At 45.8% G+C, this 13,201-nt stretch overlaps 1 protein-coding gene across 1 annotated transcript in view; it reads right to left on the reverse strand.

Moving 5' to 3' along the window:
• The window catches only part of LOC126425323 (lysosomal-associated transmembrane protein 4B-like), a 240,967-nt gene that overhangs the window by 19,760 nt on the left and 208,006 nt on the right, over nt 1-13,201 (reverse strand). The window contains exon 5 of the mRNA XM_050088305.1: nt 182-338. Within this exon, the coding sequence (XP_049944262.1) occupies nt 182-338 (157 nt within the window). The remainder of the gene's footprint in view (nt 1-181; nt 339-13,201) is intronic.

A 13,201-nucleotide genomic window follows, 5' to 3' on the forward strand; every position in this document is an offset into this window, starting at 1 on the left:
CGATGATGGAAGTTTAAGCTTTCGAAACGTGTCGTGGAAATAAATAAAATGGTGACTGGTAATAGTGAACTTGTTGTTTCATTTAATGTCGGTAACAGTCACGGTAAAGCCTAACCTAAAAATGTTCGCATTTAAACTTATTATCTCCAAATTAGCAACTGCAGCAGCACGGTATACTCACCCACAAATGCACAGCAGAATAAAAGGCCAACAATACCAGCTGCATAGAATTCTTTGTCAGACAGGAAAGCTGAGGAGACCTGCACCATGACTACAGAGCTTGAAGCGACGATCAGGGTCTCTATGATCATCCATGGCAAAACAAATCCGTAACGTTCCTGGAACGAAAACAAATAAAAATTTCAGATGGCCTTCAGTAATAATTTATTTTCCCAAAATAATCTTTAGAAAGCAAATGTTGTGCACCAGACTTCACTAAGATAATTTATCAATGATTTAAGTACAATGGACAAAAATTAACAAACCCCTTAAGAAGCCTTGCTAATCCATGTAACACAGCCTCTAGCTTAGATAATAGCTTCAGTTAAGTGAGAAAGAGAGCTAAAATTTAATTCAGATATGTCATACCTCACAGAAGTCACTTATGAGCAACTGAACTGCATGAAAGCTGATTGCTACATTTCACCCACTCTTCAGAATACAGCAGAGACCTCAGGTATCCAGATTGTCGACCACGAGCACTGATGTTTGCATAGACATGTATGAATAGAACTGGAACTAATGGGCTGTACCCCGTGCAACCTCTATCCTGTGTGTCTCATTATTGTTTGAGTCACACAAAGAGCATTTCATTAGTTAGACAGTTGCCAATCGCTCTGCAGTGTCATATCTGTGCTTAAAAATGTCAGAGCACAAGAGAATTGTGATATTGCTTCGAGATAAAACAAACATTAGTATGAAAAGGATAGTTGCTACTTGCCATACAGTGGACATGCTGAGTCGCAGATATGCACAACAGAAAGAGTGTCAAACACAGGTTTCAGCAAAACAAGGCTTCATCAGAATAGGCAATGTTCACACACATACATGCAGAAACACAATTCACAAATACATGACCACTGTCTCTGGCTGTCAAGGCTAGCCAGAGACTGTGGTCATGTGTACATGAGTTGAATTTGCATAAGTGTCTGTACAAATGTCTGCTTGTGTCTGTGTATGTGTGGTTGCATATGGGTGTGTGTGCGAATGTATACCGTTCCTTTTTTCCCCCTAAGGTAAGTCTTTCCGCTCCTGGGATTGGAATGACTCCTTATCCTCTCACTTAAAACCCACATCCTTTCGTCTTTCCCTCTCCTTCCCTCTTTCCTGAAGAAGCAACCGTTGGTTGCGAAAGCAAATTTTGTGTGTGTGAATGTGTTTGATTGTGTGTCTATCGACCTGCCAGCGCTTTCGTATGGTACGTCACATCATCTTTGTTTTTAGATATATTTTTCCTGCATGGAATGTTTCCCTCTATATATATATATATATATATATATATATATATATATGATATCAATATAATAGAAGGAAACATTCCACGTGGGAAAAATTATATATAAAAACAAAGATGAGGTGACTTACCGAACAAAAGCGCTGGCAGGTCGATAGACACACAAACAAACACAAACATACACACAAAATTCAAGCTTTCGCAACAAACAGTTGCCTCATCAGGAAAGAGGGAAGGAGAGGGGAAGACAAAAGGAAGTGGGTTTTAAGGGAGAGGGTAAGGAGTCATTCCAATCCCGGGAGCGGAAAGACTTACCTTAGGGGGAAAAAAGGACAGGTATACACTCGCACACACGCACATATCCATCCACACATACAGACACAAGCAGACATATTTAAAGACAAAGAGTTTGGGCAGAGATGTCAGTCGAGGCAGAAGTGTAGAGGCAAGGAAGTTGTTGAAAGACAGGTGAGATATGAGTGGCGGCAACTTGAAATTAGCGAAGATTGAGGCCTGGCGGATGACGAGAAGAGAGGATATACTGAAGGGCAAGTTCCCATCTCCGGAGTTCGGATAGGTTGGTGTTGGTGGGAAGTATCCAGATAACCCGGACGGTGTAACACTGTGCCAAGATGTGCTGGCTGTGCACCAAGGCATGTTTAGCCACAGGGTGATCCTCATTACCAACAAACACTGTCTGCCTGTGTCCATTCATGCGAATGGACAGTTTGTTGCTGGTCATTCCCACATAGAATGCATCACAGTGTAGGCAGGTCAGTTGGTAAATCACGTGGGTGCTTTCACACGTGGCTCTGCCTTTGATTGTGTACACCTTCCGGGTTACAGGACTGGAGTAGGTGGTGGTGGGAGGGTGCATGGGACAGGTTTTGCATCGGGGGCGGTTACAAGGATAGGAGCCAGAGGGTAGGGAAGGCGGTTTGGGGATTTCATAGGGATGAACTAACAGGTTACGAAGGTTAGGTGGACGGCAGAAAGACACTCTTGGCGGAGTGGGGAGGATTTCATGAAGGATGGATCTCATTTCAGGGCAGGATTTGAGGAAGTCGTATCCCTGCTGGAGAGCCACATTCAGAGTCTGGTCCAGTCCCGGAAAGTATCCTGTCACAAGTGGGGCACTTTTGTGGTTCTTCTGTGGGGGATTCTGGGTTTGAGGGGACGAGGAAGTGGCTCTGGTTATTTGCTTCTGTACCAGGTCGGGAGGGTAGTTGCGGGATGCGAAAGCTGTTTTCAGGTTGTTGGTGTAATGATTCAGGGATTCCGGACTGGAGCAGATTCGTTTGCCACGAAGACCTAGGCTGTAGGGAAGGGACCGTTTGATGTGGAATGGGTGGCAGCTGTCATAATGGAGGTACTGTTGCTTGTTGGTGGGTTTGATGTGGACGGACGTGTGAAGTTGGCCATTGGACAGGTGGAGGTCAACGTCAAGGAAAGTGGCATGGGATTTGGAGTAGGACCAGGTGAATCTGATGGAACCAAAGGAGTTGAGGTTGGAGAGGAAATTCTGGAGTTCTTCTTCACTGTGAGTCCAGATCATGAAGATGTCATCAATAAATCTGTACCAAACTTTGGGTTGGCAGACTTGGGTAACCAAGAAGGCTTCCTCTAAGCGACCCATGAATAGGTTAGCGTACGAGGGGGCCATCCTGGTACCCATGGCTGTTCCCTTTAATTGTTGGTATGTCTGGCCTTCAAAAGTGAAGAAGTTGTGGGTCAGGATGAAGCTGGCTAAGGTAATGAGGAAAGAGGTTTTAGGTAGGGTGGCAGGTGATCGGCGTGAAAGGAAATGCTCCATCGCAGCGAGGCCCTGGACATGCGGAATATTTGTGTATAAGGACGTGGCATCAATGGTTACAAGGATGGTTTCCGGGGGTAACAGATTGGGTAAGGATTCCAGGCGTTCAAGGAAGTGGTTGGTGTCCTTGATGAAGTATGGGAGACTGCATGTAATGGGTTGAAGGTGTTGATCTACGTAGGCAGAGATACGTTCTGTGGGGGCTTGGTAACCAGCTACAATGGGGCGGCCGGGATGATTGGGTTTGTGGATTTTAGGAAGAAGGTAGAAGGTAGGGGTGCGGGGTGTCGGTGGGGTCAGGAGGTTGATGGAGTCAGGTGAAAGGTTTTGCAGGGGGCCTAAGGTTCTGAGGATTCCTTGAAGCTCCGCCTGGACATCGGGAATGGGGTTACCTTGGCAAACTTTGTATGTGGTGTTGTCTGAAAGCTGACGCAGTCCCTCAGCCACATACTCCCGACGATCAAGTACCACGGTCGTGGAACCCTTGTCCGCCGGAAGAATGACGATGGATCGGTCAGCCTTCAGATCACGGATAGCCTGGGCTTCAGCAGTGGTGATGTTGGGTGTAGGATTAAGGTTTTTTAAGAAGGATTGAGATGCAAGGCTGGAAGTCAGAAATTCCTGGAAGGTTTGGAGAGGGTGATTTTGAGGAAGAGGAGGTGGGTCCCGCTGTGACGGAGGACGGAACTGTTCCAGGCAGGGTTCAATTTGGATGGTGTCTTGAGGAGTCGGATCATTAGGAGTAGGATAAGGATCATTTTTCTTCGTGGCAAAGTGATACTTCCAGCAGAGAGTACGAGTGTAGGACAGTAAATCTTTGACGAGGGCTGTTTGGTTGAATCTGGGAGTGGGGCTGAAGGTGAGGCCTTTGGATAGGACAGAGGTTTCGGATTGGGAGAGAGGTTTGGAGGAAAGGTTAACTACTGAATTAGGGTGTTGTGGTTCCAGATTGTGTTGATCGGAATTTTGAGGTTTTGGAGAGAGTGGAGCTGGAAGTGGGAGATTGAGTAGATGGGAGAGACTGGGTTTGTGTGCAATGAGAGGAGGTTGAGGTTTGCTGGAAGGGTTGTGAAGGGTGAGTGAGTTGCCATTCCGGAGGTGGGAAACCAGGAGATTGGATAGTTTTTTGAGGTGGAGGGTGGCATGCTGTTCTAATTTACCTACACATCAACTCAGCCAATGAACACACCCGTCAACTCCTATCCTTAATTGTTGTTGTTGTTGTTGTGGTCTTCAGTCCTGAGACTGGTTTGATGCAGCTCTCCATGCTACTCTATCCTGTGCAAGCTTCTTCATCTCCCAGTACCTACTGCAACCTACATCCTTCTGAATCTGCTTAGTGTATTCATCTCTTGGTCTCCCTCTACGATTTTTACCCTCCACGCTGCCCTCCAATACTAAATTGGTGATCCCTTGATGCCTCAGAACATGTCCTACCAACCGATCCCTTCTTCTGGTCAAGTTGTGCCACAAACTTCTCTTCTCCCCAATCCTATTCAATACTTCCTGATTAGTTACGTGATCTACCCATCTAATCTTCAGCATTCTTCTGTAGCACCACATTTCGAAAGCTTCTATTCTCTTCTTGTCCAAACTATTTATCGTCCATGTTTCACTTCCATACATGGCTACACTCCATACGAATACTTTCAGAAATGACTTCCTGACACTTAAATCAATACTGGATGTTAACAAATTTCTCTTCTTCAGAAACGCTTTCCTTGCCATTGCCAGCCTACATTTTATATCCTCTCTACTTCGACCATCGTCAGTTATTTTGCTCCCCAAATAGCAGAACTCCTTAACTACTTTAAGTGTCTCATTTCCTAATCTAATTCCCTCAGCATCACCCGACTTAATTAGACTACATTCCATTATCCTTGTTTTGCTTTTGTTGATGTTCATCTTATATCCTCCTTTCAAGACACTGTCCAATCCATTCAACTGCTCTTCCAAGTCCTTTGCTGTCTCTGACATAATTACAATGTCATCGGCGAACCTCAAAGTTTTTATTTCTTCTCCATGAATTTTAATACCTACTCCGAATTTTTCTTTTGTTTCCTTTACTGCTTGCTCAATATACAGATTGAACAACATCGGGGAGAGGCTACAACCCTGTCTTACTCCCTTCCCAACCACTGCTTCCCTTTCATGTCCTTCGACTCTTATAACTGCCATCTGGTTTCTGTACAAATTGTAAATAGCCTTTCGCTCCCTGTATTTTACCCCTGCCACCTTTAGAATTTGAAAGAGAGTATTCCAGTCAACATTGTCAAAAGCTTTCTCTAAGTCTACAAATGCTAGAAACGTAGGTTTGCCTTTCCTTAATCTTTCTTCTAAGATAAGTCGTAAGGTCAGTATTGCCTCACGTGTTCCAGTGTTTCTACGGAATCCAAACTGATCTTCCCCGAGTTTGGCTTCTACTAGTTTTTCCATTCGTCTGTAAAGAATTCGTGTTAGTATTTTGCAGCTGTGACTTATTAAGCTGATAGTTCGGTAATTTTCACATCTGTCAACACCTGCTTTCTTTGGGATTCTAATTATTATATTCTTCTTGAAGTCTGAGGGTATTTCGCCTGTTTCATACATCTTGCTCACCAGATGGTAGAGTTTTGTCAGGACTGGCTCTCCCACGGCCGTCAGTAGTTCCAATGGAATATTGTCTACTCCGGGGGCCTTGTTTCGACTCAGGTCTTTCAGTGCTCTGTCAAACTCTTCACGCAGTATCGTATCTCCCATTTCATCTTCATCTACATCCTCTTCCATTTCCATAATATTGTCCTCAAGTACATCGCCCTTGTATAGACCCTCTATATACTCCTTCCACCTTTCTGCTTTCCCTTCTTTGCTTAGAACTGGGTTTCCATCTGAGCTCTTGATATTCATACAAGTCGTTCTCTTATCTCCAAAGGTCTCTTTAATTTTCCTGTAGGCGGCATCTATCTTACCCCTAGTGAGATAGGCCTCCACATCCTTACATTTGTCCTCTAGCCATCCCTGCTTAGCCATTTTGCACTTCCTGTCGATCTCATTTTTGAGACGTTTGTATTCCTTTTTGCCTGTTTCACTTACTGCATTTTTACATTTTCTCCTTTCATCAATTAAATTCAATATTTCTTCTGTTACCCAAGGATTTCTACTAGCCCTCGTCTTTTTACCTACTTGATCCTCTGCTGCCTTCACTACTTCATCCCTCAAAGCTACCCATTCTTCTTCTACTGTATTTATTTCCCCCATTCCTGTCAATTGCTCCCTTATGCTCTCCCTGAACCTCTGTACAACCTCTGGTTCTTTTAGTTTATCCAGGTCCCATCTCCTTAAATTCCCACCTTTTTGCAGTTTCTTCACTTTTAATCTACAGGTCATAACCAATAGATTGTGGTCAGAGTCCACATCTGCCCCTGGAAATGTCTTACAATTTAAAACCTGGTTCCTAAATCTCTGTCTTACCATTATATAATCTATCTGATACCTTTTAGTATCTCCAGGGTTCTTCCATGTATACAACCTTCTTTCATGATTCTTAAACCAAGTGTTAGTTATGATTATGTTGTGCTCTGTGCAAAATTCTACCAGGCGGCTTCCTCTTTCATTTCTGTCCCCCAATCCATATTCACCTACTATGTTTCCTTCTCTCCGTTTTCCTACACTCGAATTCCAGTCACCCATGACTATTAAATTTTCGTCTCCCTTCACAATCTGAATAATTTCTTTTATTTCATCATACATTTCTTCAATTTCTTCGTCATCTGCAGAGCTAGTTGGCATATAAACTTGTACTACTGTAGTAGGTGTGGGCTTCGTATCTATCTTGGCCACATCCTTAATAAAAGTCCTTAATCTTTCCTCTCCCACATCCACACCGGCTGTTCAGAGCATTATCCTACAGGCCAACCGTAAATTAGAACAGCATGCCACCCTCCACCTCAAAAAACTATCCAATCTCCTGGTTTCCCACCTCCGGAATGGCAACTCACTCACCCTTCACAACCCTTCCAGCAAACCTCAACCTCCTCTCATTGCACACAAACCCAGTCTCTCCCATCTACTCAATCTCCCACTTCCAGCTCCACTCTCTCCAAAACCTCAAAATTCCGATCAACACAATCTGGAACCACAACACCCTAATTCAGTAGTTAACCTTTCCTCCAAACCTCTCTCCCAATCCGAAACCTCTGTCCTATCCAAAGGCCTCACCTTCAGCCCCACTCCCAGATTCAACCAAACAGCCCTCGTCAAAGATTTACTGTCCTACACTCGTACTCTCTGCTGGAAGTATCACTTTGCCACGAAGAAAAATGATCCTAATCCTACTTCTAATGATCCGACTCCTCAAGACACCATCCAAATTGAACCCTGCCTGGAACAGTTCCGTCCTCCGTCACAGCGGGACCCACCTCCTCTTCCTCAAAATCACCCTCTCCAAACCTTCCAGGAATTTCTGACTTCCAGCCTTGCATCTCAATCCTTCTTAAAAAACCTTAATCCTACACCCAACATCACCACTGCTGAAGCCCAGGCTATCCGTGATCTGAAGGCTGACCGATCCATCGTCATTCTTCCGGCGGACAAGGGTTCCACGACCGTGGTACTTGATCGTCGGGAGTATGTGGCTGAGGGACTGCGTCAGCTTTCAGACAACACCACATACAAAGTTTGCCAAGGTAACCCCATTCCCGATGTCCAGGCGGAGCTTCAAGGAATCCTCAGAACCTTAGGCCCCCTGCAAAACCTTTCACCTGACTCCATCAACCTCCTGACCCCACCGACACCCCGCACCCCTACCTTCTACCTTCTTCCTAAAATCCACAAACCCAATCATCCCGGCCGCCCCATTGTAGCTGGTTACCAAGCCCCCACAGAACGTATCTCTGCCTACGTAGATCAACATCTTCAACCCATTACATGCAGTCTCCCATCCTTCATCAAGGACACCAACCACTTCCTTGAACGCCTGGAATCCTTACCCAATCTGTTACCCCCGGAAACCATCCTTGTAACCATTGATGCCACGTCCTTATACACAAATATTCCGCATGTCCAGGGCCTCGCTGCGATGGAGCATTTCCTTTCACGCCGATCACCTGCCACCCTACCTAAAACCTCTTTCCTCATTACCTTAGCCAGCTTCATCCTGACCCACAACTTCTTCACTTTTGAAGGCCAGACATACCAACAATTAAAGGGAACAGCCATGGGTACCAGGATGGCCCCCTCGTACGCCAACCTATTCATGGGTCGCTTAGAGGAAGCCTTCTTGGTTACCCAAGTCTGCCAACCCAAAGTTTGGTACAGATTTATTGATGACATCTTCATGATCTGGACTCACAGTGAAGAAGAACTCCAGAATTTCCTCTCCAACCTCAACTCCTTTGGTTCCATCAGATTCACCAGGTCCTACTCCAGATCCCATGCCACTTTCCTTGACGTTGACCTCCACCTGTCCAATGGCCAACTTCACACGTCCGTCCACATCAAACCCACCAACAAGCAACAGGACCTCCATTATGACAGCTGCCACCCATTCCACATCAAACGGTCCCTTCCCTACAGCCTAGGTCTTCGTGGCAAACGAATCTGCTCCAGTCTGGAATCCCTGAATCATTACACCAACAACCTGAAAACAGCTTTCGCATCCCGCAACTACCCTCCCGACCTGGTACAGAAGCAAATAACCAGAGCCACTTCCTCGTCCCCTCAAACCCAGAATCCCCCACAGAAGAACCACAAAAGTGCCCCACTTGTGACAGGATACTTTCCGGGACTGGACCAGACTCTGAATGTGGCTCTCCAGCAGGGATACGACTTCCTCAAATCCTGCCCTGAAATGAGATCCATCCTTCATGAAATCCTCCCCACTCCGCCAAGAGTGTCTTTCCGCCGTCCACCTAACCTTCGTAACCTGTTAGTTTATCCCTATGAAATCCCCAAACCGCCTTCCCTACCCTCTGGCTCCTATCCTTGTAACCGCCCCCGATGCAAAACCTGTCCCATGCACCCTCCCACCACCACCTACTCCAGTCCTGTAACCCGGAAGGTGTACACAATCAAAGGCAGAGCCACGTGTGAAACCACCCACGTGGTTTACCAACTGACCTGCCTACACTGTGATGCATTCTATGTGGGAATGACCAGCAACAAACTGTCCATTCGCATGAATGGACACAGGCAGACAGTGTTTGTTGGTAATGAGGATCACCCTGTGGCTAAACATGCCTTGGTGCACAGCCAGCACATCTTGGCACAGTGTTACACCGTCTGGGTTATCTGGATACTTCCACCAACACCAACCTATCCGAACTCCGGAGATGGGAACTTGCCCTTCAGTATATCCTCTCTTCTTGTCATCCGCCAGGCCTCAATCTCCGCTAATTTCAAGTTGCCGCCACTCATATCTCACCTGTCTTTCAACAACTTCCTTGCCTCTACACTTCTGCCTCGACTGACATCTCTGCCCAAACTCTTTGTCTTTAAATATGTCTGCTTGTGTCTGTATGTGTGGATGGATATGTGCGTGTGTGCGAGTGTATACCTGTCCTTTTTTCCCCCTAAGGTAAGTCTTTCCGCTCCTGGGATTGGAATGACTCCTTACCCTCTCCCTTAAAACCCACTTCCTTTCGTCTTCACCTCTCCTTCCCTCTTTCCTGATGAGGCAACTGTTTGTTGCGAAAGCTTGAATTTTGTGTGTATGTTTGTGTGTCTATCCACCTGCCAGCGCTTTTGTTCGGTAAGTCACCTCATCTTTGTTTATATATATATATATATATATATATATATATATATATATATATATATATATATATATATATAATCTGTGTGTGTGTGTGTGTGTGTGTGTGTGTGTGTGTGTGTGTGTGAAAATTTCCATGGGACAGGGGTTTTACACCAGGGGTGGTTACAGGGTTAGGAGGCAGAGGGTAGGGAAGGTAGTTTGGGGATTTCATAGGGATGAATCAAGAGGTTATGAAGGTTAGGTGGATGGCGGAAAGACACTCTTGGTGGAGTGGGGAAGATTTCATGAAGAATGGATCTCATTTCAGGGCAAGATTTGAGGAAGTCGTATCCCTACTGGAGAGCCACATTCAGAGTCTGATCCAGTCCCGGAAAGTATCCTGTCACAAGTGGGGCACTTTTGGGGTTCTTCTGTGGGAGGTTCTGGGTCTGAGGGGATGAGGAAGTGGCTCTGGTTATTTGCTTTTGTACTAAATCAGGAGGGTAGTTGCGGGAAGCGAAAGCTGTTTTCGGGCTATTGGTGTAATGGTTCAGGGATTTAGGACTGGAGCAGATTCGTTTGCCACAAAGACCTAAGCTGTAGGGAAGGGACTGTTTGATATGGAATGGGTGGCAGCTGTCATAATGGAGGTACTGTTGCTTGTTGGTGGGTTTGATGTGGAAGGATGTGTATACCTGGCCATTGGATAGGTCAATGTCGAGGTTAGTGGCATAGGATTTGGAGTAGGACCAGGTGAATCCGATGGAACCAAAGGAGTTGAGGTTGGAGAGGAAATTCTGGAGTGCTTCTTCACTGTGAGTCCAAATCATGAAGATATCATCAATAAATCTGTACCAAACTTTGGGTTGGCAGGCCTGGATAACCAAGAAGGCTTCCTCTAAGTGACCCATAAATAGGTTGGCGTATGAGGGGGCCATCCTGGTACCCATGGCTGTTCCCTTTAATTGTTGGTATGTCTGGTCTTCAAAAGTGAAGAAGTTGTGAGTTAGGATGAAGCTGGCTTAGGTAATGAGGAAAGAGGTTTTAGGTAGGGTGGCAGGTGGTCAGCGTGAAAGGAAGTGCTCCATTGCAGCGAGGCCCTAGACGGTGTGGGATACTTGTGTATAAGGAAGTGGCATCAATGGTTACAAGGATGGTTTCCGGGGGTAACTGATTGGGTAAGGATTCCAGGCGTTCGAGAAAGTGGTTGGTGTCTTTGATGAAGGATGGGAGACTGCATGTAATAGGTTGAAGGTGTTGATCAACGTAGGCAGAGATACGTTCTGTGGGGGCTTGGTAACAAGCTATAATGGGGTGGCTTTGATGTTTGGGTTTGTGAATTTTAGGAAGTAGGTAGAAGTTAGAGGTGCGGGGTGTTGGTGGGGTCAGGAGGTTGATGGAGTCAGGTGAAAGGTTTTGTAGGGGGCCTAAGGTTCTGAGGATTCCTTGAAGCTCCACCTGGACATCAGGAGTGGGATTACCTTGGCAAACTTTGTATGTAGTGTTGTCTGAAAGCTGACGCAGTCCCTCAGTCACATACTCCCGACGATCAAGTACCATGGTCGTGGAATCCTCGTCAGCCGGAAGAATTACAATGGATCGGTTAGCCTTCATATCACGGATAGCCAGGGCTTCAGCTGTGGTGATGTTGGGAGTAGGATTAAGGTTTTCAAGAAAGATTGAGAGGCAAGGCTGGAAGTGAGAAATCCCTGGAAGGTTTGGAGAGGGTGATTTTGAGGAAGAGGAGATGGGTCCCGCTGTGACGGAGGACGGAAGTGTTCCAGGCAGGGTTCCATTTGCATAGTGTCTTGGGGAGTTGTATCATTAGGAGTAGGATTAGGATTATTTTTCTGCATGGTAAAGTGATACTTCCAGCAGAGACTACGAGTGTAGGACAGTAAATCTTTGATGAAGGCTGTTTGGTTGAATCTGGGAGTAAGGGTGAAGGTGAGGCCTTTACATAGGATAGAGGTTTCAGATTGGGAGAGAGGTTTGGAGGAAAGGTTAACTACTGAATTGGTGTGTTGTGGTTCCAGATTGTGTTGACCAGAATTTTGTTTTGGGGAGAGTGGAGCTGGAAGTGGGATATTGAATAGATGGGAGAGACTGGGTCTGTGTTGCAATGAGAGGAGGTTGAGGTTTGTTGGAAAGGTTGTGGAGGGTGAGTGAGTTGCCTTTCTGGGCATGGGAAACCAGGAGATTAGATAGTTTTTTGAGGTGGAGGGTGGCATGCTGTTCTAATTTTCGGTTGGCCTGTAGGAGGATGCTCTGAACAGCCAGTGTGGATGTGGGAGAGGAAAGATTACACTCCCATATTTTACTTGCTAAGACTTGTCTGACATTTGGCATTACCCCAAAGGCCTCACACTTAAAGTTCCCATCTCTGGCTGTAACCCTTCTTTCAATCAGTCCCTATACCAGTTCCAAACCGAACAATCCATAGCCCTCACCTGCCTAATCCTTCATCTACACATCAACTCAGTCAATGAACACACCCATCAACTTCTATCCCTAATCAAAGTCCTCAATCTTTCCTCTCCCACATACACACCAGCTGTTCAGAGCATCCTCCTACAGGCCAACCACAAATTAGAACAGCATACCACTCTCCACCTCAAAAAACTATCCAATCTCCTGATTTGCCACCTCCTGAAAGGCAACTCACTCACCCTCCACAAGCTATCCAACAAACCTCAACCTCCTCTCATTGCACACAGATCCAGTCTCTCCCATCTACTCAATCTCCCACTTCCAACTCCACTCCCCCCAAAGCTTCAAAATTCTAGTCAATATAATCTGGAACCACAACACCCCAACTCAGCAGTTAACCTTCATTCCAAACCTCTCTCCCAATCCGAAACCTCTATCCTATCCAAAGGTCTCACCTTCAGCACTACTCCCAGATTCAAGCAAACAGCCCTCATCAAAGATTTCTGTCCCACACTCATAGTCTCTGCTGGAAGTATCACTTTGCCATGCAGAAAAATAATCCTAATCCTACTCCTAATGATCCAACTCCCCAAGACACTATCCAAATCGAACCCTGACTGGAACAGTTCCATCCTCCATCACAGCGGGACCCACCTCCTCTTCCTCAAAATCACCCTCTCAAAATCTTCCAGGAATTTCTCACTTCCAGCCTTGCCTCTCAGTCATTTTTGAAAAACCTTAATCCTACTCCCAACATCACCACAGCTGAAGCCCAGGCTATCTGTGATCTGAA

This window comes from Schistocerca serialis, chromosome 10, assembly GCF_023864345.2.
Source record: "Schistocerca serialis cubense isolate TAMUIC-IGC-003099 chromosome 10, iqSchSeri2.2, whole genome shotgun sequence".
NCBI lineage: Eukaryota > Metazoa > Arthropoda > Insecta > Orthoptera > Acrididae > Schistocerca > Schistocerca serialis.